General features: G+C 38.1%; 1 protein-coding gene across 5 annotated transcripts in view; it reads right to left on the reverse strand.

Moving 5' to 3' along the window:
- Nucleotides 1-27,568, reverse strand: part of COL25A1 (collagen type XXV alpha 1 chain) — a 414,275-nt gene that overhangs the window by 211,115 nt on the left and 175,592 nt on the right. For all 5 annotated transcript variants that reach the window (XM_034772163.1, XM_034772162.1, XM_034772161.1 and 2 more), the window contains exons 3-4: nt 3,031-3,075; nt 722-729 (exon numbers count right to left, since the gene is read on the reverse strand). In XM_034772163.1, coding sequence (XP_034628054.1) covers nt 722-729; nt 3,031-3,075 — 53 coding nt within the window. The remainder of the gene's footprint in view (nt 1-721; nt 730-3,030; nt 3,076-27,568) is intronic.

Here is a 27,568-nt window from a genome sequence, read left to right on the forward strand (position 1 = left end):
GGTTTCAGAGTAGCAGCCGTGTTAGTCTGTATCCGCAAAAAGAACAGGAGTACTTGTGGCACCTTAGAGACTAACAAATTTATTAGAGCATATGCTTTCGTGGACTACAGCCCACTTCTTTGGATGCATATAGAGTGGAATAAATATTTATAATAAATAATAAATAAATATTTATTCCACTCTATATGCATCCGAAGAAGTGGGCTGTAGCCCACGAAAGCTTATGCTCTAATAAATTTGTTAGTCTCTAAGGTGCCACAAGTACTCCTGTTCTTTTTGCGGATACAGACTAACACAGCTGCTACTCTGAAACCTATTCAGTGCAAGTAAAGGTTGCTGAATCATTTCCTATAGTTATATAGTTCAGCCTTCTGGCATGGTTACTGATTAACATTTCTATACCAGACCGAACAGACATTAATAACTAGTAGACAAAATGAACAGAACATACTTACATGCTATTCTGATCCAAAAATGCTATCTGTAGGGCCGAGGTAAAGTTTTACTGTTTCAAAGGTTTGTTTAAAAAAATAAGTTTCCAAACAAATCATTCAACTCCAGCAAAATTAGTAAAAGTTTACACTGTACTAACAATAACTGTCAATTTCCTCTGGATCAAATATAATCCGTTCACCATGGAGATTACTTAACAGGGTCTAAACCCATTTCTGCCTGATCCTGGTTAACCTGGGAGACCCAACAATGTATCAACTGTACTTACAGGAGGTCCTGTGGGGGGGAAAAAGAGAAAAAAAGAGTATATAAGTTTATGAAGTTAGTAAGAAAGATTCATATGCAAGAAGCCAAAAATGAGACCACATGATTATAAATTAGCATAATCAACATACTGTTTAGATTTTGATCTTTAACAATATTTTTCTTCTTTGGTTCTTTGAGGATAGTAGTGATGCCAAAGACTTAAATACATGCAGTTTCTTTGCTGAAGAATTAAATATTCTTCAACCATTTCCATGCAATTTCATGTTAATTATTCTTCATTTATTTTCATGCAGTCTCATGGCAGGCCAAAAAAATATTAACCATGGAATACAATTTGTTTTCTCAGACTTCACATGTGCATATATTTTATATCTACCAGTTTCAATTAGCCATGCAACTGGGAATTAAATTACAGCTTGTCTGCAAAATTACACAATATTTTTTTGATCCTTGGCATTTAACCTTGGCATTAAGACAAAAATACTTGCATCTAGATCTTCTTACTTTCCTCCTTTGCCAATAAGGAGAAGTTCCAGTGATCACCTGACTCTACAGAAATTTCCTTTCATCGCTGTCTTTTTTCAAGACCCACTTATAAAATGCTCCCTATTAAAATGTCACACTTTGTGAAGTGATATTTGCACATTTTTCCAATTATTTAGATTCAAAGGCTTTTGTACAGCAGTTCTTGAGAACATTATCAAAGGGCTGCAAATCAAATCTAATATTTCACTCTTATTAAGTGGAGCAGCTGCAGCTCCCAAATCAATGGCTTTTCATTAGCTCTCATGCCTCCCTCTAACTTCTGAATAAAGTGAGGTGCAAAAGGGGCATAAAATAGCAACAGCTGTATTTTCAGTTTGCTTTTGATATTGTCAGGCTTTTGTTTTTAACAATGTGATTTTATTGTCTAGTAACTAAGGTAATTTTTTTATACTGGTAAACATTTCCAAATAGCATTTTAATGTGCAGGGTCTGTTTCTAAAGGAAAGATCAATTTCCTCTGTTAATATCTTAATGTGTGTTTATTTGATGTGTAAAATGAAAAGTCAAGCATACTGCAAGGTAGCTGCCAAGTTCATTTGATTTGTCAAGATCATTTGTAAAGCCAAATTCAACCTGAGCGATTCCGGCTATATAGTTACTTTTTTCTCTGCAGCAAGTATCATAAACTGATTAACATATCAAAGTTAGTTGATCTAATTTTATCAGAGTTTGGCTTTGTTTTAGCTATCCAAGAAAAAGAAGGAAATAATTTTCTAAGAACAAAATAAAGTTCTAATTTATAACTACCTAGAAGACAAAACAATAGATTACCACGAACAACTAAGATTCATGGGAATCAACCAGACTGTAGGTTTCTCCTAATCTGCCAGATTAATTCACAGATAACCAAAAATACCCAATATAACCAGCTGGATCTGAAGTACCCATTTCTCTGATGCCACTTCTAGAAACACCACCCTGACAAAGAGCTGAATCCTGCAAGGTGCTCAGTGCCGTCAACTCCCACTGATGTCAAGAGGAGCTGAAGGTGCCCAGCACCTGAGAAGATCAAGCCCCAAGTGCAGTTTCCACACAAACAAAAAGCTTCTCTTTATTTTTATGTTGCATCTGCAAACTCGCAGCTACAAACACAGCCTGGATTTTAATTCAAGAGAATCCTAAATGCTACAAGTTCCTGATAATCAACAGTTTATTTTACAAAGTTCAGTCTATTTAGACATTACCTCCATGACTGTTCATATAACATGTTCCCTTTTCCTCATGACATGATCTGTTCTAAACACAAAGGGCTTGATTTTATACTCATCTATACCATTGTAACGTTATTTACTTTAATGGAGTTATGTAGATGTGCACAGGTGTAAATGAGAGAAGACTCAGAGTGCTGAAATTATTTCAGAATTACCAATAACCAGTTTTATTATTAATGTCTTATGTCAGAAATTACAAAAACTATTAAAGGGTCTTCAAGTATTGTGAAGCACGTCTACAATTTAATTACTATGTCAGATTGAAAGCAATTTAGAAGGCCACAAGTTATATGCCAAGGATCACAAAACTTCTATCAGATTTTTTTTTTTTTTTACAGATCTTTTCTTCCTATAGCTCACAGGCAACAAAGAGCAAAAATAAGGCACGCTAGTGCATTCCTCTGCCCCCAAGAAAAAATGCAAACCAAAATAAAGTAACTGAGTCTATGCAGTAGAATAATAGATATATTTGCACAAAATGGACAAAATACTGAGAAAAACCCATCCACACAAAATAAAATCTGACATCTTGCTTCCAAAAGTGAAAACTTACCGGTCTCTCCTCTTCTGCCCCTCTTACCTCGTTTCCCTGGAGGGCCTGAAAAAACCAAGCAGTTTCTGGATTGTGATTTTGCAATTTAATATAGTTCTTGACATTTAAAATGCAATTTGTATTTAGACATAATAGTTTTAAACCCATCACAATGGGCCATATTTTGGGATGCTCCTAGTTGGCTGCATAGATATAAGGAACAGTAAGATTCAGATTCACAGATATTAAGGCCAGAATGGACCATTAGATCATCAAGCCTGACCTCCTGTATATCACAGGCCCTTACATTTCAGTCCTTTATCTCTGTATTGAGCCCAATAACCTACACTTGACTAAAATATAATTTGTGTTTGGCTTAAGAATATCTTCCAGAAAGGCATCCAATCTTATCTGAGGACATCTAGAGATGGAGAATCCACCACTTCTCTTGGCAGTTTGTTCTGATAATTACCCTCACTGTTAAAATGTATGCCTAATTTCTAATTTGTCTGTTTTACATTTCTAACTATTGGTTCTTGTAAAGTTTTCTCCGCTACATTAAAGAGCACTTTACTACCCATTATTTTCTCCCCACAAAGGCATTCATTTGGACACTGTAATCAAGTCACCCCTCAATCTTCTCTTTGGTAAAATAATCAGATTAAGCAATTTAATTCTCTCACTCTAAGGGCTTGTCTACACTACTGCATGGGGTCGATCTAAGATATACAACTTCAGCTACATGAATAGCATAGCTGAAGTCAACGTACTTAGATCTACTTACCGCAGTGTCTTCACTGCGGTAAGTCGACAGCTGACACTCTCCCGTCAACTCCATTTGCACTCCTCGTTCTGGTGGAGTACCAGAGTCGACGGGAGAGCGTTCAGCAGTCGATTTATCGTGTCTATACTGGATGCGATAAATTGACCCCATCTGGATCGATTGCTGCCCGTCGATCTGGCAGGTAGTGTAGACAAGCCCTAAGCATTTTCTCCAGTCATCAAATCATTTTTTGGTTCTTTTCTGCACCTTCTCCAATTTTGCAACATCCTTTTAAAATGCGAACACCTGAACTGTATACAGTTCATCTCCCCCTCACATACTCCGTGTGACCTTCACAGATTGCTGCTGCACCTGTTACATCCCTCTGTACAAGTGTGACAGGAGCGGACAAGTGCGGGGCAGAGATTTCCAGTGTGGCAAGAAGGGGAAGTTGTTTCTGGTCAGCAATGGGGAGACATAAGCAAGGATTTTCAAAGGAGCCTAAGGGAGTTAGGCACACTGATTTAAAAAAGCACCTAAAGCATATAGGAGATCAAATCCCATAGACTATCAGTGAGACTTGTGTTCTTAAACAGTTTGGGAACTTTTAAAAACCTCCCCTTCCCCAATGAAATTCAGTGGGAATTGGCTCTTAGGCTCATTTGAAAATCTCACCCATGATTCCTTCCCAGAGCTCATCTAGCTATAGTGCAGGAATGTGCAGCCCCTAATTCTAAGGCTACATTTAAGGGGACAATCTAGCCAAATGTAAAGTCAGCTGCGAACCATTAGGCTGGTCCTGCACTCCTCACACATAAAACTCTCATTGACTTCAATGGACATAACATCAAAATATCAGTGCAAGTACACAGGCATTTCTAAGCATACAGTGGTGCTTTTTGTCACACTTGTCCTTAGATACTGTACAGATAATTGAGAAAGTATGGTCTTGTGATTAAACAGAGGACCAAGCATCAATAAGTCAAGGTCCCATTCCCAGTTCTGCAAGGGACTTTCTGTGTGATGTTGTCAAGTCATTTAGATCAAAATTGTCAAATGTGGCCGGCTAAAGTTAGACAATTCCGTATTTAAGCACCTAAATTGCAGGGAACTGAATTTTCAAAGATGTTGAGCACTTGTAGTCCCACTGATTTCAATGGGACACGCAGATGCTCAGAACATCTGAAAATCAAACCTCCTTTAAGGGCCTGATCCTACAACATTGAAGTCAGTGGAAGTTTTACCATTGAATTCCAATGGAGCAGGATTGCACTCTAGGAGCCTAAATATGGATTTAAGTGCCTGATTTTAAACACCCAAGTTTGAAAAATTTGTCCTCAATCTCTGTGTGCACCAGTTTCTTCATCTGCAAAATGACAATACTAATGAGGGTAACACCATCCTGCTTCAAAACGTACTGTAAGGCTTAATTAATTAATGTTTGTAAAGCACTTCAAAATACTTGGACTGAAGGTGCTATAGGTATGCAAAGTTTTGTTATTCAGATATGTAAGTCTCATGGACTTTGATTAAACACCAGAAATCAAACTTTCATGCAACAATTGATTGCAGAGTCACAAAAAGAGGATTACAATTTTTACTTGAATGAAGCCATTGGAAGAGAGAGGATATGAGGAGAAGGAACTGTTTTTTAAAAAATAAATAATTTATTTGCCATAAAATGTATTTTCCTTGCAAGCCCTCCACACGTTAAATTGTCAATTAATGTCAACGGGAGCTCAGTACTTGGGAACGGGGAATAACATTCTTCTCAGGCAGGGAAAGGGCAATATGTACTTTAAAGAGAAAATTAGTTGGCTTAAACAAAATAAATATTCTCCTACAGTGTTGTGCAGTCTCCCCAACACTACTTTTCAGGATGTATCTGCTTTTATTATATGCAACTTTGTTTTCAGAGGGGCAACTTGGACATAAATTTCCTCCGCTATGAAACCTGGCATACAAAGTTAGAAAGACAGAGAAAAGTCTTGTGAAACTTAGAGAATATGGACTGCAATCACTGTCACGGTACTCCAGTTTTGTGCCAGTGTATCTTCACTGGAATCAATGAAGTTACACTGCTGTCAAACTGAAGTAATGCGTTAACAAATCAAATCCGGTCAGATTAAAGATTTTTTTAAATTTTATTTGTAAACCAAAATAAAAGCATCAGGATTTGGACCCCAGTTTCTACTTTCCTTCCTCTATTACACAGTTTTTAAATGAGTCCTTCCACTGAAGTCAGTTAGAGCTTGTCCAAGAAAGACCTTAGTATAAACTGGGGCCTGACATTTGCAAAGGTTTCCAATGAGCCTTGGCCAAGTTTTGCACAAACAAACAGCCTCCCTCCCCACGCATGCTAAGGAGGGATTTATGGTTTTAACTTGAAACAGTGTGAAACTGTAATTCCAGCTGCTCTGAGATTTTTGGGTTCAAACCTGAGAACTCAAAGTGAAACTCTGAGGGAATGAACAAAAAATAACAATTTCTTAAATTGAAGTTTTGTACAGTTGTAAAACTCTGTTCCCATATGTAACTCCTATTTATAGAATCAAGACCCAATGTTGCACATCTTGCACATCCAACATTTCCACAGACTGTATTGGATGGATGTAGAATTAGGCAGATACCTCACAGCGATAAAAGAATAGGCCTGGCAACTTAGCCCGTAAAGAGAAACTAATCTATTCGAATATTTCTTCTGGCATCAAATGCAGATCACAACTACACCGATATCTTGAGATCACTGGACGAAAATGTGGATAAGTGCTAATCACTGGTTACATTCTAATTGTTATTGTAGCTCCATAGTCATGATACAATTGAAGACTATGGAATTACTCTGCATTTATGTCAGTATAAAAGAGATCAGAACATGGCCCCTGACTTTAACTCCCCAAGCCAGCCCCATTTAGTTGGAGGAACTGCTGTTGAATGACATGAGGCACTCCTCCTTCCTAATTAAATCTTCAGGAACTTTTGTCCAATCCTGCTCTGCCACCATGGTGGCCTTTATACTGATCCTTGGGATGTAGGAATGTAAACTGTGAAATAATTGGCAGATCCTTCAGACTTCCACTGGAATGTTGAGTACCACTAGCAGATATGAAAAGAATACTGCAATTGTTTTATATATGCAACGGATTCCACTTATAAGTATTTATCATGCAGAAAGGCCATTACCTTTGGCCCCAATTCAGAAAACCACTAGCACATCTGCCTAGGTCCATCTCTCTATTCAGTAAAGCACATGACATGCTTATGTGCTGTCTCAAATAGGGATGCTTTCCTAAATCGGGGTTGTTAGCCTTATCTGCTGCTCCGATGGTGTCCAGCTACCAAAAACACCGATCCTTCACTATGAATGTCCATATTTTTCCATGTTTGTATTATTATAATTTCACAATTAACATAGGGATTTGGGGGAGGCATATAGTGGTGGAGGAAATGTGTCAATATTTATAAAGCTATATTGAGCATGACAGTTCAGTTTAAGGCAATGCAACAGATTTTCATGTATATAGTTTGGTGTGATATACAGTACTGTATATAAAGCAAATGTACTGTACTTTCTCATCCTGGATAAAATCCCTGTAGAATATGATCAGCAGAGTCTGTGCTGAGTTATATTTCACCCATACAGAGCACTTAAACAAGACTTGTTTGTTTTAAATGTCTTTTTCAATTTTCAAGTCTCTAAAAAGAAAGAGACTTTAAGCTCAATGGGATAAACTGGTTTAATGAAGATTAATGATGCCAAATGATAGGCAGTAGGGAAAACCAGTTTACAGTAGCTAAGTTCAAGAGTTGCCAACATACTGTTCTACAGGGTTTCTAGATTTCCGACAAGTTAGGAGTTCAAGTGAAACATTGGAAAAATCAGCTCTTGTTCCTTTTTTTCCTGTTTCACTTTAGAAATATTTTAAACACATTTCATTCTTTAGGAGACTGTTTCTGAGTCTAATTACTGGAAATCTTAATTTTAATTAAAAGCTTAACAAAAAGATGAGGGTTTTTTTTGCCATTAGAAATATAACAAATGAAAGTTATCATTATTCTTCATCTACATATAAATTTTTGACAAATAGTTATAATGATAATGATTGATTGTCCATATTTATCAAAAACCTAATAGCTAAGTAATTACCTATCTTAATATTTGTCTTCTAATAATAGAAACGAAATTGGTAATTATCATTAGAATTATTTCTTGAAATTCCACAAACCGTAGCTATCCCCAGGTTATTCTTTCTAGTAATTTGGTGCTAAGTATTACTTTCTGGAAAAGCTTAGCTTTTAAACAAAAATCTAGACGAGATCAAATGTACTTCAGCTAGATAATAGCTTTAGACTTAGTACTTTAATGTTGAGGTGTGCTTTGTAAGGCAGCTAATGAAGTAGTGAAAAAGTTACACAGTGTTCAATTAATTAAGCACAAAATGCCTCTCACTGGTAACTATTGGAGTATTCAGAAGAATGGATGTGTTAAAAATGGGCAAATTATCATTAAGGACATAGGTCAAATAAAAATTCTTATGGAAAATTACTTTAAAAAAAAACATAAGGTATAACTGACATGATTTTCCTCTCCTATTAATCTAGTAAGAGGTCTCATCCACCTTTTCATACACTCAGAAACACCCAATTATAGTGCTCACAACCAGGATGACTAGCACTTTTTGTCAAGTGTTCAAATGTCTTCCTCTAGCTCCTGGGTTTACAACCTGGGGAGTTGCACACAGGCATCAGGGTATCTGAACCACTCCGCTCTTTCCATATTGTTAAACAAAGGACGTTCTTAGCTACATCTTAGAAGGGATGGAGTCCTGGTTTGGTAAAGATTGAGAACGACTGCTCTAGTTCTGAAATGTCTTATAACTACTGCTTTAGACTTTCCATGAAGATACATTTTCTTGAAAACTCATGCACCAACTATATTTGAAGACAACAGGTTGTAGTGAAGCAAATTGTTATGAATTATTTCAACTGTGGACAGTTAGTTGAGATATTAAAATCAAGATGACAAAACATATTTTCAAAAATATCCATGGGTCAGAGTTAAGGTTATGTTATGATGTACTATGCATTTCTTTGGACGTGTTAAAAATAAAGGGCCAGATTCTCTGGTCCAGCCAAGCTACAGTCAGCTCTGGAGAAGCCACCTTTGCAGCCCCTGATCACGGGGTTGTCTGGCTACTGAGTAGGGTGACCATACATCCCATTTTGACCAGGACAGTCCCTTTTGAGCAAACTGGACAAATGCCTGGTTTTGCCAAAAAAGTGGGGTGCGACCCCTAACAGGGTGTGAAGGAACGTGGTGGGGAGGGGCAAGCAGCAACGCCAGCCCTGCGGTGAAGGGAAGGCTCTGGAGAGCAGCTCGGGCCGGACTAGCCCCGTGCAGGTCGGTGGCAGGGGGTCCTGGGCTGGCCTCACATGCAGAGGGTAGAGAAGGGCCCCGTGTGAGCCCTGAACAGGTAGGGGGGGTTGTGCTGGTCCCGTGCACAGCGGGGAGAGGAGGGCCTCGGGCAGGTGGTGGGGAGGGGAGAGGGTTGTGCCAGCCTCATGCACGGGAGAGAAATGGGGGCCTCAGGCCAGCCCCGTAGGCAGGAGGCAGAGAGGCCTTGGGGGGGGGGGCTCATAAGGGGGCAGAGGGGCCTTGGGTAGGCCCCGTGTGGTGTCTCATTTTCCCTTTGGGAAAACATGGTCACCCTACTACTGAGACAGTCCTCAGAGTAAGAAGAGCAGTGCATTATTACAGATGATCTACTTTATGACTTTCTTCCTGTAGATAGAGGACATAAAGAGCCCTAAAGGAGTCATTTCAGCAACCAGGGGACCAGGAGCCATTGTACCTGCAGAAGGATTACCATATACAGTTAAACTGGTTTTAAGGTGCTAGTGTGTCTCAATGTGTCTATATTTATTATTTATCCAGAATAAGATTTATGATGTCCCTAACTATTCATTTCCTTGCTTTTAAGTGCTTGAGTTTTGCAAACAATGTGATACATAAGTACAGTGTTGTCATTTATCAACCTTGACTGGTTTTTGAAACAAAGATTTTTGGTTTTGGAATGATATACATTTTCCAAACTGTATACAATGGCTATAAAGCCTATGCCTTTTTAATTTTTATTTACTCTTGTATTTTCCAGCTCCTAGGTTTGACTCTTTAAAAAAGGGTCACTGTAAACCAAGGATTGTATACTGCCTCTGTTCTCAACAGTGCTATTTATGAATTAAGTACTTTATGAATTACACTAATTTATGAATTATGGCCTACTTCTTGGAAATTGTTAAATACCACAGTGAGTTCATTGACTCTAATGAGGTCTGATGTGACACAGTTGTTATTTCTATCATTTTTGTTTCCTAAAAAGTGTTTCATTGTTAGATATTTTCCCCCTCCAGGATTCTGGAGACAATTTATCATTAAAGAGGTACACACTGTGTACAGTGAGTAGTTATTTAGATTTTCCATAGCACATGAAAAGAAAGAAACAATTTTAAAATCCTGGGTTACCTCCAAGGCTTGCAACAAAAAACAAAAAGGCTGTTCTGGTCTAATTTTTTTTTTTAAATAAACAGTATTCTAAACTCAACATTTTGTTCTGCAAAACTCACACCAACCTCACAGGAACCAAGTGAATATTCCTAATAGTTTATTCTAATTTAACATTTTAGAAAAAGAATCAATGGTGTGCATGAGAGAGAGAATAGGGAGAAGGAGCAGGGACTTGATGAAAATTGGGAGTCTCTTTAGTCGTCTTCTTCACCCACATTCTAAAACAGAGACCAGACTTCTGGGGGACATAAAGCCCACCAACATTTCATGGACTTTGGAACTGTTATTGCACTATAAGTATGAATGACCCTCTCCAAAACAAATCATTAAGGGGCTATCTATCTAGAAGGAAGCACAATGTTATTTTTGGGATATTTTTCATTATAGAAGGAAGAGTTTAGATATTAAAGGTGAAAATGTACATGTACATAGTTCTTGGGAGCTAGGGGTCAGATCCTCAGCTGGTGTAAATTGGTGTTGCTTCATGGACATATACTACTTAATACCAGGCACTGTGCAATCTTCCCATAAACCTGTTTGGCAATACAATTCACTCTTTTAAGGAATAATTCTATATTAGCAAAGAATTGTATTAAATGACCTAACTGCCCAATTATTTTTTTTTGGGGGGGGTGGGAGGTGTTACAGCAGCTGTAGCCTATCAGCAAATTATGTATATTCATTCATACAACTGTAAATAAGCTATTACATACACAAATGCAGTTATGCCACTGTCTGAATTTTTTTATTTATGGACACTGGTATTTATTCTTTAAAAATGTAAATTAATAGGTCTTTTCCATCAATAAATTTTATGATTCTATTATCAACCCCTGTCAGCGACCGCCAGTCATGCCAAACTGTTTTGTCATTTGGTCAAACAGGACCCGGAACCTACATGTGACCTAATTTTAGACTTGAATACATAACTCCAGAGGTTAAATGTGCATGCAACTCAATGTACCACCGAAGAAAGATGTACAGACAGATATGCACAAGACTGCATTCACAACTTAACCAATGCACCAGTTCTTGCTCATTCATCTCTCCAAATATGCACATAATTCCCACTGAACTTAATGGGAGTTTCATGCTGACACCAAAAAAATACATGCCAAGGTATTTAAAAAGGTAACTATTGCGATTTGAATTTTACAGAATCGCGCTAATCCACCTCTTATTAGCTAGGAAAGATAATGAGTCCAACTATTGTGTTAGTTACATGAGTATACATGAGTATAAATCTAGTCAATTTGCTGAAATCAGTAGAGTTGTTCCAGTTTCTCAGTGGTGTAACTGAGAATACAACTTGGTCAACGTTGTTAAAACTGTGAGAAGAAAATGCCCCCAAATCACTTTTTAACCCAAACCGGCCTTTCCAACCAGACTTCAGCAGGAACAGAAAGCTGTCATCAGCCTTGTCACAGATGAAAACAATTGCAATTCCAATTCAACTGCTCTAATTTGTCTTAGGTTTCTCTGTGCTAAAAGGAAAAAGAATTAGTTACAGAGTTGCACTGAGAACCAAGTAAACTATGCCACAGCTTCCCCACTGTGCCAAATAGCCCCTCTGTGCTAAAGCCATATGAGTAAAGCACTGCATGACATTGTAGGGGAGGGACGTGGCACAGACAAAGGGGCAGAGATGAACAACCTCTGCTAAACGTGACATATATTCTTGTGAAGTATACATATGGTATGCACTCAGTAAACTCAAGTTAATGCTGCTTGAATAACTACCCCTTTGTGCAATGTTACTCGCATTGGAACGGTCACAGAGTACAACAAACAGCAGCATGACATCTGAGCAGGGGGAGACAGGGATCTGTACTGTCTTAGTCTCTGGATTTCTTGCCAATGTGAAATCTGAAGGCCACACCCACTGCCCCTTTCACAATCCTGCTGCTGATCCCATCCCAACCAAGGGAGAGTGACAAGATTTTTTGCTCCAGCAGATCCAAGGATTTGGGTAAACACACATTGTTTTGTAGAAGGGGAACATAAGGACAGTGGATTTTAAAATACTGCCTGGATTTGTTCCAGCCTATCTCCTATGGACCCTTTCTCTCTGTACTCCCCTCCCAGGTCCCTCAGTTCATTTTCAATGAGCCTCTGTTCTTCTCTGTCTCTCTACATAACCTCACGACAGCTGGCATCTCAGCTTTACAACCTGTACGGTTTCGGACAGCTCACCTGTATTTCCGTACCTCAATTCCCCATCTCACTTCAAACCTCAGCTGGAAAACCGGTACTTATTGACTCATATACAGCACATTTTCTTCTTGGCTCACTTGAAACTTCCATTCATATCAGGGTTAGGACATGTATCAGAGGTGACTATACCACTTGGCTAGCGACATAAAAAAATCATTGTTTCATCCACCGAAGAGTAATCTATCTGATTATCTGTCTAGCTTCATATTGCTTCAGTAAGTAAAAAAATTACTGAATGATCAGAACTGAGGTCTATCTAGTACAGTATATCCACATAAATGTCCAATCCCTTTGTGAATCTTGCTAAATTCTTACTCTCAGCAATTTCCTGTAACAAGAAGTTTCAAAGTCTAAGTATATGTGTGAAAAAGCATTTCCCTTTATCGGTTTTGAATTTGCCACTTTTCCATTTCGCTGAATGTCCCCTTGTTCTTGTGTTATGTGACAGGAAGGATAGAAGCCCCCACTCTACCTTCTTTTACTGTTTATTATTTTATATACTTTTATTATGTCCCTCTAATTTGTCTAAGGTACATAATCCCAATATTTTCAATCTTTCTTCATCTGAGAGATTTTTCCATACCATTGGTTTTCTCTGAACTTGCTCTAATTCTGAAATATCCTTTCTGAAATGGGGTGACTGGTTGTATAGAATATTCTAGATAAAGCTATATCAGTGATTTATACAGAGGCATTATAATATTTTCTGTATTATTCTCCATCCCACTCCTTACATATCGAACATCTTGTTTGTTTTTCACCACAGCTGCATATTTAACAGACGTCTTCTCTGAGCCATCCACAATCACAACCAGGTCTCTTTCCTAAGTATCTGAGCACATACCAAATTTTGAAGTGTACACATAAGGATATATATTTCTCCTCCTTCCAGTCAGCAGGATATGGACTTTGTGTATGTGTGCACAGAAGATTGCTGTTGATGTGGTTTTATTTTGGGAAGGCTAAGCAACATAGTGGCAACGTTCAAAAAACCTACTAGCATCCTCCACTGCTTTCTGGAATAGTGGAACAGGGCTGGGGTAGAGTGATTAGGTCTGTGGAGTAGATTAGGTCTGTAGAGTAGAGTCTATCATATAGTTTAAACAAACAATTTGCTTTTGAGAGATGGTTTTTAAAATAACATGGTTGTAATGTCCAGATTCAAGACCACGTTTATAGAAGAAAGAAATTCACTCCAGAAAACAATCCATCTCACGTTTTATAATTAACTTAGTGCATGCTGGGGCAGGAATTTGGGGTTTAGTCAGCAATTTATTGATTGTGTCTGCACTGCATAGGTATTAATAAAGCTCCTGCTAGAGTTACATACCTCACTATCATGCTTTAGCTCTTTGATTTACAAGTGTTTCAAGAAGCCTGGTCCAGAAGCAGTGATTGGTTCTAACATATAATGAGGTGGGGCATAATTAATGAGCATACAACACTGCACACACACATGGTCTTCTTTGCAAATACAGAAATAGCTCTCATCACCTGGCTGACAAATCCTACTGAGGGACAGCTGAAGTAGGCAGGCATAGCCACTCTATACTGGTAAGACATGAAAGCTTTCTCATAGTTTCAATTTGCCATTCCATTGTATTACTACCATTGCCATGCAAATTGCTTTCCTTATCATGATACAAAAAGCATACTATATATGGAGAAATCATAACAATTTCATTTATCTTTTTCAAGTACATATTTAATTTTATGAACTCGTAATATGCTGAATATTTTAATATATTTCAGTTGGTGTTTAACATATCATGAGTGATCTAGAGAAATGAGCCCAGGGCTAGGAATCAGGAATGCTCAACTTCCAATCCTGGCCCTGCTTTTGATTTGCTGTGTGGCTCTGGACAAGTCACTTCACATTCCTGTGTCACAGTTTTGTCATCAGGGACATGGGGTTATAATAATGACCTACTTCCCTGGTACAAGGCTTGAAGCATGCAAAATCTGAAATAAGGCATCTGTAGTGATCACCAGGAAATATCAATATTTCTGAAGATAACACATAGAAATACCTGGGATACGTACCAGAGGGCAATTCTGAGATATCTTAGGTACCACTGTAGATAAATGTTGACATTTTAGTGCCAACCAATAGTAAAAGCTGTTTGGGGCAGGCATTGTCACTGTTACATGTTTGTATGGTGCCTAACACAAAGGGTCCACCTAGCTGCAGCCTTCATATACTACTGCAATATAAATGTTAAAATACACATAAAAAATAACATTAATGTTGCAAAGTCAAGCGCTCAAAAGTTAAGAAATGCCAGAATTAAAGCTGCTCATGCAACTCTCTCCAAGCTCCTGGTCCCGATCTACTGCCTTTGCTGATGCTCCCAAGAAGTCCAGCTCTTTCCCCCTCTCCATTTGAATCAGGTTGCTTCCTCCTCCTTGCCACCTGGATGCTGGCAGGGACGTCACTGAGGGCACAAGAGAGACACACTCCCTGCTCTCAGCTCCTGTTCCCAGAACCAGAGAGGTTGCATAGCAGCTGAGAGCAGCAATTGTAGAGAAAATACTGCTGAGCCCAAGCAGTCCTGGGATGCAACATGCTCAGTTGCTCTGGGGGATGGTTTATGCACATTCTGTCCCATGTGGGAGCTGTGAGTTAAGAATGGAGCATGAGGAGTACAGAGGGAATACTCAGCCTGAGAATTTAATGGCCAAACTATAACAGCAAATTCCTAACAATCACGTAAGAACTGTGATTTGTCAAAGGCTTATAACGGCCAAATGTGGGTGTTTTTTTCAAGGGAACAGCAAAAGACATCCCTGAGACAAGGACCACTCTTTGCCAAATTTTAAGCCTTTGCTCCAAAGATTGTGAGCATTTTTTAAAATGGGCAAAACAATGTCTTTGTACCTAATCCCATTCTTGGAAATGAAGGTATTATTTTTTGCTGAAGCTTAAAAAAAAAAAAAAAAAAAAAAAAAGCCTGAGACAAACATTGTATGGACAATCTCATCCCAAAAGGTAAAAATTTGGCAAACTTAGAAGCAGTTGAAAATGGGGTGTTATAATGGAAGTGTCAGGCAACCTTAATTATATACATCACTACATATGCTGCTAATAAATAATAATAATAATGATAAGCAATGTTACTATCATTCAGGGCAATGGAAGTAAAAGGGAACAGGAGGAACAAGTGCCTTAAGTGTCGGATTTCCAAAAGTCCTCACCAGACTGATTGGGAGTTTTAAGATTAATTTCAGAGTTAACCCAACACTAGTGTTCCTGGAAATCCTACCGTAAATGTTTATTAAAAGAGTTAATTTAATGCACCACTAAGTGCTTTTAAAACAGAAAGTAATGCTCCAAATTTAGATTTTCATGCTGCTATTCCCGTAGATCCAAAAACAGGTTCATCTCCAGAAAATTGTATTAGTCTCTAATAGAGCTTCCCCCAACCTGGCAAAATCTCATGTTGAAGTCACAGTATCTTTCATTAAATTAGAAAGCATTTTTAGCACTGTATTAGACTTCACTATTGTGATGATAGCAAAATATATTACTTTTTATTGCACTTTGCAGTACTAAGGTTGCTATTATGTTATATAAATGAAAGATATAATTTAATACATTTTTATGCCAGGCTTTTAAAACCACACAAAGGCTGACAAAATATTTGTTTACAAGGTGTAACTCGGCTTTTAAATACACTGTCTTCTGGATACAGCAAATTTAGTTTATACTATCTCTTGTCAACCTGTGATCTAATTTTGTCAATTTTCTGAACCAACAAAACGTTTCCTCATTGTCTTGCTTTCATGGGCAGAGCAATTTTGAGGGGCTAAAAAACACTGAAGTATATATGCTACTAAAGTGATCTTGGGTAATGCTACCGCAGTCTTCAGCAGGAAATATTCACATTTTTATGTGCTGTGCTTTTGGCTAGCAATTTCTTCCTTCAAGGGAAGGGACAAGCATTATCTCTATTCCTGGTGGTTTTGGTTTTTTTTTTTTTTTTTTTTTTTTTTACCATATGGAACAATTCTAATATGTTCATTTAGAGTAATAAAACACAAGAGAGACAAATATTTAATATCCTTCCCCTCAGCAATGTCCATTTACATTGTGGAGTCCAGATGTCTCCTTTTACCACATATTTGATCTACATGCTTAACTTTTAGGCCAAGATTGACAAGACTTTCGTGATTATGATGACAGATTAAAGTGCTCATTGAACGCAGAGGTTTTTCATTTCACTTGTGACAGTAGTGCATCGAGTGACAATGAAATACAATACTATAAGATTAAAGGCGGCACGTAAGTCGGGCACACTGATACTGCAACAATCTTGGTCTAACCCACACACATGCATTTAAAAATAATACTCTACTCTGAGCTGAGCATATTCTTTTCAAAGTCTGGTTCACATGTCCCCTCTCATTTCTAACATAATAAATATATCATTTGATGAGGAGCTTAGTGACAGCTGCAGAGTTTAGTTCTAATTACAAAAAATAATCAGTGGCTTTGAAACATTTAATAATCCCCTATTGCATAACAATGCTGAACGAACATGTAAGACACAAATAGCAAAAAAGTAATAACATTGTCTTGTTTGTGATAAACAACACAGTTGTTTCAACTGATATTCTATGGCAGTGGCACTGAGGCTCCATTATCTACAAAAGAAAATAACCAAATGTATAGGTTTTTAAATGTCTCTTTTGGATTAACACAGAGTGTGGATACAACAATAGGAGTCCAAAAACAATAAATAGAAATTAATTTACCCTTGATATCTTACATCTCAGAGCCCCTACTGGCTTATTGCAGTGGTAAGGACTTTGGGCTCCTAAGAAGATGTTCATAACTTTGCTAGGCACTAAAAATCATGGACCAAATAGAGACACTGGATCCATGGCTTATAACAACAATCTGTAGCGCACTCAACCCTCCCCTCCCAGCTTTTCCTGACCCCCTATGAAAAGAGAGGTATTAACAAGCCACTTCACCTTGAATGGTCCCTTGAAATATGTGTTAACTATTTATGCTACACAATCTGTTCCACCTTGTGCTTAGCTGTGACATTCTGAGTACATTTCCAAGACCTCATAGACTCATAGATTTTTAGGTCAGAAGGGACCATTCTGATCTGACCTCCTGCACATTGCAGGCCACAGAACCTGAAGAAGATCTCTGTGCAAATTTGAAAGCTTGTCTCTCTGACCAACAGAAGTTAGTCCAATAAAAGATATTACTTCACCCATCTTGTCTCTCTAATATCCTGGGACCAACACGGCTACAACTCCACCACATACTTGTTCATGCTGGCAGATAGAGGTAAAATTACATACAAAATAACATGCTACTCACTCTGAGCCAAACTCTGCTGCTACGGCTCATTGACTTCAACAAGAGACTTTCTTGGATACAGGACAGCACTATAAATGCTGAATGAAAGTTCTACCGGTCATCCTCAGCAATATCTTCCTGTTTAGGCATTCTCGTAAAATTTCCCTGATGAAATCCAATCAGTCTGTGTTCGACTCAGGGGAGATTATTTAAGGGGGAGATGCTGATGCCCTGGATAGTCACAGCAACCATTTTGTGTATGCTGGGAAAGGCAGGGCATTCATTATTCTAACTGTAAATGTCTCTAACATAATTTAAGGTGACTCAAAGAAAACTACAACGGGTTGGGCACAGAATGAGACCTCAGAGTTAAAAGATGAACATTTTATTGAAAATCTACATAGCTTTGTCTTTGACCAGCAAGTCATTACAATTTTCAAGTGATTGTTAAAATGTTCATAAAACAAACAAAATCCCCCCCAAAATTTTATGCTTGAATGCAGGACATGTTCTACACAATATTCAAAAGGCAGAAAGGGGGGACGGATGCTTTCAGCTGCTTCTCTATGACCAGCTGTACCTTCAGTAGCTTGGAAACCATCCAGTGAGTAACTCTGACATGCAACTGTAACCCCATGTTGAATTTAAAGAACTTAATCCACTCTATTATTGCCTTTTCACAGGTGGAACCTGTGCCCTTTTCTTTTATCAAGGTCCTACTCGTGATACAGTAAAGACTCCAAAAAGCCAATGACTGTTCATATTACTTTATATATATATATAATTCTTTCCTCTCACTATGGGTCCAGATTAGCAGAACCAACTTAGTTACTAATAAGTAGCAAAACCCAGCCATTGAACTGATCTATCCTTTTAGACAGCCAGACACAAAAAAAGGTAAAACTAGAGTCTAGCATGTGCGCGCACACACACACACACACACACACACACACTTTCTACTTTAAAACCACTTCCTGAGGTTCTTTACTCAGTTTTTGATTAATGGGAGTTTTGTTGAGTACAAGCTCAATAAGATCTAAGTAGCTCAAGATATACCTCAACCTCTGAGAAATTAGTTTAACAGATTTTATTTTTCCAATTACATTTAGAATGATAAATATAACCTAGTACAAAATAATATATTTCATACACCAGCTAATTAAATTTCAGAATGAATAATTAAAGATAAAGACATACACAGGGAAATGTACGTAAACCTGAAGTAATTCATTTATGATAGAGATACAGCCCATGCAAACAGTGTACAAAATGTAGCTGAAAAAAATTTCAAGTATGGTAATTGATTACAAACTCATACTGTATATGCTTTTAAACCTACTGTTTAAAAGAAAGTTATTGTGATAAGTCACTAAATAATAACTTTTTTATTTTACCCATCTACCAATCATCTCCAAGCAAAAAGCCAAAAATAATGGGATTAATAGGACCTAATTAGTTCTCTATTCAGCTCCATGCTGTACAGCTGGATAGCTCTCAAGTTGTCCCCATGCCTAGCAGTGCATATGATGTGGAACAGATATGAAGGGGCCAGAGGCAGTGTGATCTAGTGGATAGAGCACTGGGCTAGCAATCAAGAGACTTGGGCTCTATTCCTGGTTCTGTCACTGCCTTTTTGGCTGACACAGGGCAACTCACTTAGCCTCACTGTGCCTCAGACTCTGCATCTGTAAAATGGAGGTACTGACCTTCTCTGTAAAGGGCTTTGAGACATACTGATGAAAAGCATTTTATAACAGCTAGGTGTTATTAACTGATACTGCTCATTGCCCCCTTTGTATGTAGCTTTATGGCTGCATTGTGAATGGACCCACTGGCCAGGGTGAGCTGTGGAGACCCACCACAGAGATAGCACTAAAACATCAGGGTATTGAATCCACTGCATATGGTCTCTGCTGCTTTCCTCCCTCTTTAGCCAATATGCAGTGCTAATGCTCTTTATGAGTCCTGGTATGCCTGTGTAGGAGACCCATGATATGGCCCATCATTCCTAATGCATCCTCAACAGGCAATGACTGGTATTGCCTGTAAAAGCAGGTTGATGATCTAGGATGTCTTTCTAGGATTCTAATTTGTCAATGTTTTTGCCATGGTGAATTTCCTAGAACTGTAGACAACATTTTAAAGAAAAAAGACACTTCCTAACCATCCAGTTATTTAAAACTGTCTCTGCCTGAAACAATATTTGGACTCTTCTACATAACTGGAGGTATCACCACAATTTAGAGTGACATCACTGAAACAATGGCACTAAGAGGGAAAATGCTCAGGAACATTGTGTGATCAATTCCTTTCTTGTACCCTATCGGCCAGATTTTCAAAAGTGTTCAGCATATTGGGTACGGAGCCTTTTTTGAAAAATCTGGCCATTAGTGTCACAATGAGAGTTGCTGGGTGCTGAACACTTTTAAAATCTGGCTCCTCCTTACTTATTTAAAGGCGAGCTGAGCTCTTTTGAAAGTCTGTCCCCAAAGGGAGTGCTGAGCACCTGAAAATCTGCCTCAGTATGGAAAATACCAAGGACTGTGACTGGAATAAACCACTTCTCTCACTGTCAAATAAACTGGTGAGTACAACTTATTATTGCCTGAGCAGATTGGGATGTTGAAAGGCGTTAGAGTATACATTAAATCTAAAGTGTTCTCTAGAGCTAACAAATTTATATAGTAGGGTACTTAAATCTCCTGAAAGTTGAATTTACAGGCAGTTAAACATTGTCACTTCATTATGAATCTAAGTGCTGAATTTTCTTCGTGGAACATAGAAAGTTACATTCATAACTCCCCTTAATGTTCACCACTAATAAAAATGTCTTATTTTTAAACCTTAAACTAAGCTTTAAAGGTAGCATACTGTCTCTGGATCAAAAAAAGTCAGAGGGTTAAACTAAAGCTAAGAAATCAAGCCATTTTTCTTATACCAGTGCTACCACAAAATCTTAGTAGCGGGCACAATACCGTTGGACATATTCTGTGTCTGTTGAGAGGCCTTGAACACTCATAAGGTCTTAAAAATCAAAAGGTTGTTTAGCAGGTAACCACTGGAAAGCTACCATGACTGGTGATATGAACTCATATATTCCTGACAAAATGTTACATTGGCCACAAAATTTGGAACAACTTAGAGCTTGCTTATCAAACTACTTGGCAAGCCAACTAAAAGGGTATTAGAATGGATAAAATAAAGGCATAGAGTTGTTTCTCAGTGTCAGTCATGGACAAGCATGTTAGGAGCTGCCAATGTTCTCAGATGATAATACAAGGTCATAATCATCAGATGAACACAAGAGTCAAATGTCTTTTCTGGATTCAGAATAATACCAATCCTAATTAATGGAATACTGGAGTAATCAGCCAAAATCTATCCAACTTCAGAGGATACTCAAAACCACCTGTTGTTTTGGCCTTGCCACCATAACCAACAAGAAAATGATAACATACACACAGATGCTTTAACACACACACACACACACACACACACACACAAAAGCAAATAAAACATTCTATAACATGTGAGAAGCACAGAGCTGAATTCTTCTATGGCTAGCTATGAACATTTACATTATTATATTTAGCACTTAGACACTATGATGAAGAGCGTTTCACAGATAAATTCAGATAATGGCATCAAATCCTACCTGTGTTACTACAGAGTTTGGAGCTTTAATTATAGAACAGATATCATTTTTAAAAAAGGAAGAGTTTTTACTGTTGTAATTCCAGTCAACATTCATCTCGCAAATGTATTTGCTCGACCTGTTGCTGAAAGCAAACTATTAACACTAGAATTTTACTTGAAGCTAACTGAAAAATATTAGTGTTTATTATTGCTTAATACCTGTTGTACTGTCTGCCAGAAAAACATCATTATTCAGTTTAACCAAATTGGGTGATAGACCTGTATTTTATCAGCAGAAAACTGAAAGCCAACATGGTGCCTATGAATAATCTGACATGAAGGCAACATATATAGATATTAAAAAGTGAGGGATCTAGATTAGAAGCCTGTGGGACACCAGTATTAATAACTGTGCAGAAAAAAAACCCGCTCACCTATTTAAACATACTGTTCGACTGTCAGGTGCATATGACTGAAATCGCTTTGAAACGGAACCAGGCAGAATGGCAAAATCCCTCAAGTATTTTAAAAGTATATCATAATCAATGGTGTTGAAAGCTGTCCTAAGATCAAGTGCTTCAGGATGAGGACAGATCGGAAGACAAAAATCTGTAAATGTAACAAGGTCATTTATAACCTTGACAAGGGCAGCCTATACACCTGAATGCTTTTACAGCTCTGAAATTTATCATGTAAAGAGTATTTTGATAGATGGTTGTTCAATAATGTAGGTATCACCTACAGGATCATTTGGTGGGGAAAAGAGAGGATAGAGGGATTTGGAGTGGGGGGTCTTTTTGGACTTGATTGCCCCTGAAACGTCACCGCTGACAGAAAAAGTCCAGATTTCTTCCTCAACTGATTCCTTCTCCTTACTCAGTCTCACTGTTCTTAATTTCTTCTACAGATTTTCCTCTACCCATTATGTCTATATCCTACCATATGACTGCTCCTTCACTTATGGAAAGGCAGTCATATTACTAAGCACTAATAATATCTTACCACCAAACTTCCACCATCTTATTCTTAATAAAAGGGTGATGTTTGCTTACTCAGTAGTAATTTATAAACTAGCCTCTGCTATGACTGCAGAAGGATTTGGATTGAAGCATCTTTTTTAAAATATGGAATTAGTTATCGCAGTGCTTATAAAATTAAAAACACATTCACAAAGATTTTATTGTTTTCTCTGGTCCAGGAAATCCTTAAGATATAATAAAACAAAATGAATCTAAAAAAGCAGCCAAATATATCACGTAGTTGTTGTTTGGGGCTCAGGAGACTTGGGTTCTATTCCTGTCTCTGCCACTGGCCTGCTAGCTGACGTTGGGCAAGACTTCTTCCTCATTCTGCCAAAATTTCCCCATCTGTAAAATGGGGATAGTGATATTTACTTCCTATGTGAAGCACTTTGACATCTATGGACAAAAAGCACTCTGTAAGAGTTGGGTGATATTATTACTATTAGTAGGTTGCCTGATGTCTGATATAATGCAAAATAATTAAAACTCCAACGGAAAAAAATACAAGTGAACACAAACTCCTTTCCACCTCCTTCATCAATATACAACACAGACACCTATAAACTGAAGTATACACTTCAGGAAGAACTAAGAAAATACAGTCACAGCAAAATCACAATATAGGAATCTCATTTGAAAGACTGTCATGGCTTCAGCAACTAGGTCATTATTCTTTTGGATCTCAGGCTTGGAGAACTATGAATTCCTCAAACAGTTTTGCCACACAATGTATGGTTCTTTTTTCAACTTACTCTTCATCATGAGCATGACTAGAAATGCAGGTATCTCTAGGAGTTTTTCTCAAGAAAGTTTGCAAGGACTTGTTTGTTTGAGTTCACATCTTAGAAGAACAGCTCACTGTGGTGGAGCTATTTAAAAACAGATTGCTACTTTTGCTGGCTAAACATGTAAAGCGGTTTGCTGTTATCCTTGGCAAAATTACAGGTGCTTGCTGCCACAAGGCTCTTGCAAATCTTGCTGAAGTACTTAAAATCCCTGATTATTACAGATTTTCCTCAGCAGGACCAGCAGGTGATTAATGAAAGTATATCCCAAACTCCTCTAAAATAGATAAACCGTTCCAAGATTAAGTTAACTAACATTCTTGCAGCTCTCTCAGACAGCAGATCTAGCCTATGGAAGGTATACAGAAGTACTTAATTATGAACAGCCATCCGTGTTATTTGCACAACATGCACTGTAAATCCCATCACAGATTTTTCCCAAGAGTCTTTGAAGAGTTCAAAACTCTAGTTACTATTATAAAAGAACTCCTGCATCTGTCATTCCTGTAGGTATCCCTGCATCATCTGAACACACAGTGGTAGAAAAATCTTCTATGGAAATCAACAAGATTCATTCTTCTTGGTAAGGACATACTGTCTTTCTCAGATATGAACGGTGGAAGGGCAACCGCATGGCATCTTCAAGAAGTGTCTTTACTACCACAACTAGTGGCACTACTGCGTTTGTCTCCTGTATTGTGATAAAACTTTGGTGGTGACATGACTATAAGAGCCTTTCAATTGTTCCAGGTTCTACATGAAATTTGAATACAAAAATCTTTAAAGCTGTGGCACAGTCTTTTTAAAAGTAGCTTATATATACATAGATGCAACAGAGAAGTATAACAAAGAACACCATGCTATACCACTTTATCCATACTTTACAATATACTTTCTTCAAATAGACTTTTAAAAGGATAAATCTGTTAGCTTTTTTTAAATTCTCGTTTTCTGTCTCCATTGCATCCTTTTACTAATCCACTAGAGCAGTGGTTCCCAAACTTGTTCCACCGCTTGTGCAGGGAAAGCCCCTGGTGGGCCGGGCTGGTTTATGTACCTGCCGCGTCTGCAGGTTCAGCCGATCATGGCTCCCAGTGGCCCCAGTTCGCTGCTCCAGGCCAATGGGAGCTGCTGGAAGCGGTGCGGGCCGAGGGCCAGTGGGAGCTGCGATTGGCCGGATCTGCGGACGCAGCAGGTACACAAACCGGCCCGGCTCACCAGGGGCTTTCCCTGCACAAGCGGCGGAACAAGTTTGGGAACCACTGAACTTGTCATTGAACTGAACTACTTGAATAAATCGAAATGAATAAAATATTCTCTCGGCACCTGCAAAAGAGGGTACTGCTCTCAAAAGCTGGTTTAGCACTCCAACAACTCTGGTTTCAGGTGCTTAGTCAGTGACTTACTATAATCTATTAAAGTCATTTACATGAAATAAAATAAAACTATTCAAGCAGTACATATTAGCTGCCTGGGTTTTAAAGGAAATGACAGAAATGTTCTGTTTGCAAGTATCTTAACATGTTGATACCTGCAATAAACATTCAGTAGGACTCTCATACATGGGCACAATATATCTGATATAACCTTTAACAGTTTGTGAGACAGTGTGAAGTTCGCTCGAGCTCTACACAACAATTTCTAACACATTTAGGTCTACAATATTCATCATATCAATATATTATCATTACAGGACACAATCCCACAAATACATACTATTGCTTAGCATAGAGAGTATTGCTATTGAGTTAAACGTTTACTTCATTGAGCCTATTCAGAGCAGTAAGTACTGCATCTTGTGTTAAGTTTTTGCAAGACTGGGCCTGTAGTTACTTTATTTAATCATTGGATTCAGAAATAATGACAAAATTTAATGTTTTAATAGTGCTAAATGAAAACCTGAAAGAGAACAAAACACAAAGGGAAACTTATAAATGAAGTACAATCTCCCAATCATTTCCACAGCGATTATCTTTTTAAAGACTTTTTCAGTTAGGTCAATATTTCAGAGCTCAAAACACATTAACACCAACAATGGGCATAGTTACAAAAGTGTTACCCATCACAAAATCTTCTTTAAAAGGCCATATAGCTACACCACAAGCTCCAGAGATGCTGCAATAACTTCCACCAACCCAGATGGCTATGACATGTTTATTTTCACATCACTGACTCTAACTCACTAACACTACAGGGGGGGCTAAACAGTTTTACAACAAACTGTATTCTTTAGGAGTTTAAGCCCTCATGCTATTAAGGCTGTGCGTAAAACTGCAAAGCTGGATCTTATCCTCCAGTATCTAAAACCCATCTGCAGTTGGGCAAAATGCCCAGCTTGGTAAAATTACAATGGTATGTCACCTTCTATCTCTTTGTTTAAAGTGATGGATTTCATATCAAGTTATTTTGCTGGAGTCAAAAGTAATTTTTTTCCTGGAAGCAAACTGGAATGGCATGAGATTGTGTGCCAATTCCAAAGTACTGTAATATGCTCCTGTGGCCATTTTCATTTGTAACATTATATAGTAATTCATATTTTATACCCTGCCAGCACTTTATCCCAAACAGGTGCTCAGATAAATACTTCATACTATACCACTCTTAACGTTAATAAAGTCAAGATAGGACTGCAGCAGTAGCATGTGGGGAGACTGTAAATTATGCTTAACAGGAGTCTGTATGCTGGATCAAGGATCACATCTTATTGATCATGGCAATGGTTTTCTGGACCTCAAAGTGTCAGGCAAGGTGGTCATTCTTAGTAACAGTTCCCAATCCCATAACTATTTGAAGAGAAGCATTTCTGGCTTATGTTGATAGTCATCAAAGAAAGGAGTGTCACTGGGCTTGTTCTAACTAGTTGCATACTAATAAAATACAAATCATGTATAACTGCCCATTTAACTAAATGTATATACTGATTATGCTATCCAGATAAATGCAAGGAATTGTAATTTTCCATACAGGAAGAAAAAGAGAATCCTTGAAACAGAGTATCTTGTTGAAATATAATAGTATCTTGTTTGGATACAAAATATTGGAAAAGCAGCTAATGCAGAATTCTCCTGGAAATCAGTGCTGGATGCAGAAGAAGAAAAAAAAAGAACAATTCTCATAACAAACATTAAAAGGGCTTTAGACTTTTAAACGATATATCAGTGTCTATTTTTTTTTTTTACTAGTTACAGGTACAAGTACAAAGGAACCACAAGTATAACAAGTATAAGGTTAGAGGCTTGTGGCATAAGAGGCTTGTCACGCTGTACCTGACATACGGCTGTGTGTAAAATGCACAACCCAACTCATACTGATCACACAATATCCTGGGAGTGAATCCAGAGTTCTCTTCCCAGCTCTGACACTCATGTCACTGTGTGACCTGGGGCAGCTCATATAACCTCTGAGTATCAGTTTTTCTCTCAGTAAAATAGGCACAATAATACTAACCTCGGGGTGATACTGTAAGAATTCATTAATGTTTGCAAAGCACTTTGAGATCCTTAGCCGAAAGCATGGTAAAACAGCAATGCAACACTAGCTCTTCATCTTTGGTTATGCCCCTCTTAGGTATTCTATTTGAGCAACGCAGATTATACAACAAATCAGGATCACTGCACATGTCTTCTAAGGAATTAGTTAAAATGTCCACTGGAATTCCTCAGGCATCTACAGAGCATGATGTCAATTCTACAAACAGATTCAGTAACAAATCTAGTGGCACAGTATGTTGCATTGTGTTGTACAGCAGGAGGAGGAGGAACAAGAGGAGGTTCGTGAGACAGTGAGTAATGGAACACCTGCTGTCACCTACAGTCTGTTTTGAATCCATGCTATACAGTTTCACCAGTGACAGCATCAGGGTGTGAGTAATGCTGAGGGCCAACTATGGACCTGCCTATCAACTATGCAGTGTTTGGTGAAAGTGTCCCGAGTTGCTGATGGAGCTGCATCATTCAAGAAATGTAAGAATCATGGGTGGAGCCCAGCCATTCAGCAGTGGTGCCAGTGATTCATACTATAGTATTATTCTTAATTTCTATAAAATCCTTTCATTGTAAGACAGCCACGTATATAGAGTTAATACAGCCCCATGGATTACACAAAATCTTCCTTCCCTTTAAATTTATTGCAGCAGTGAAAAGAATTTAAACTTGTATCTCAAAAATGAAGCATGATGGCAGACAAAAGTGCTGTGTGGCATCCAGACATTGCTGCCTTGACTAATGCCAGCATGATCAGCTGCCACTCTCTGACCCA

This window comes from Trachemys scripta, chromosome 5, assembly GCF_013100865.1.
Source record: "Trachemys scripta elegans isolate TJP31775 chromosome 5, CAS_Tse_1.0, whole genome shotgun sequence".
In the NCBI taxonomy this organism is placed as follows: domain Eukaryota; kingdom Metazoa; phylum Chordata; order Testudines; family Emydidae; genus Trachemys; species Trachemys scripta.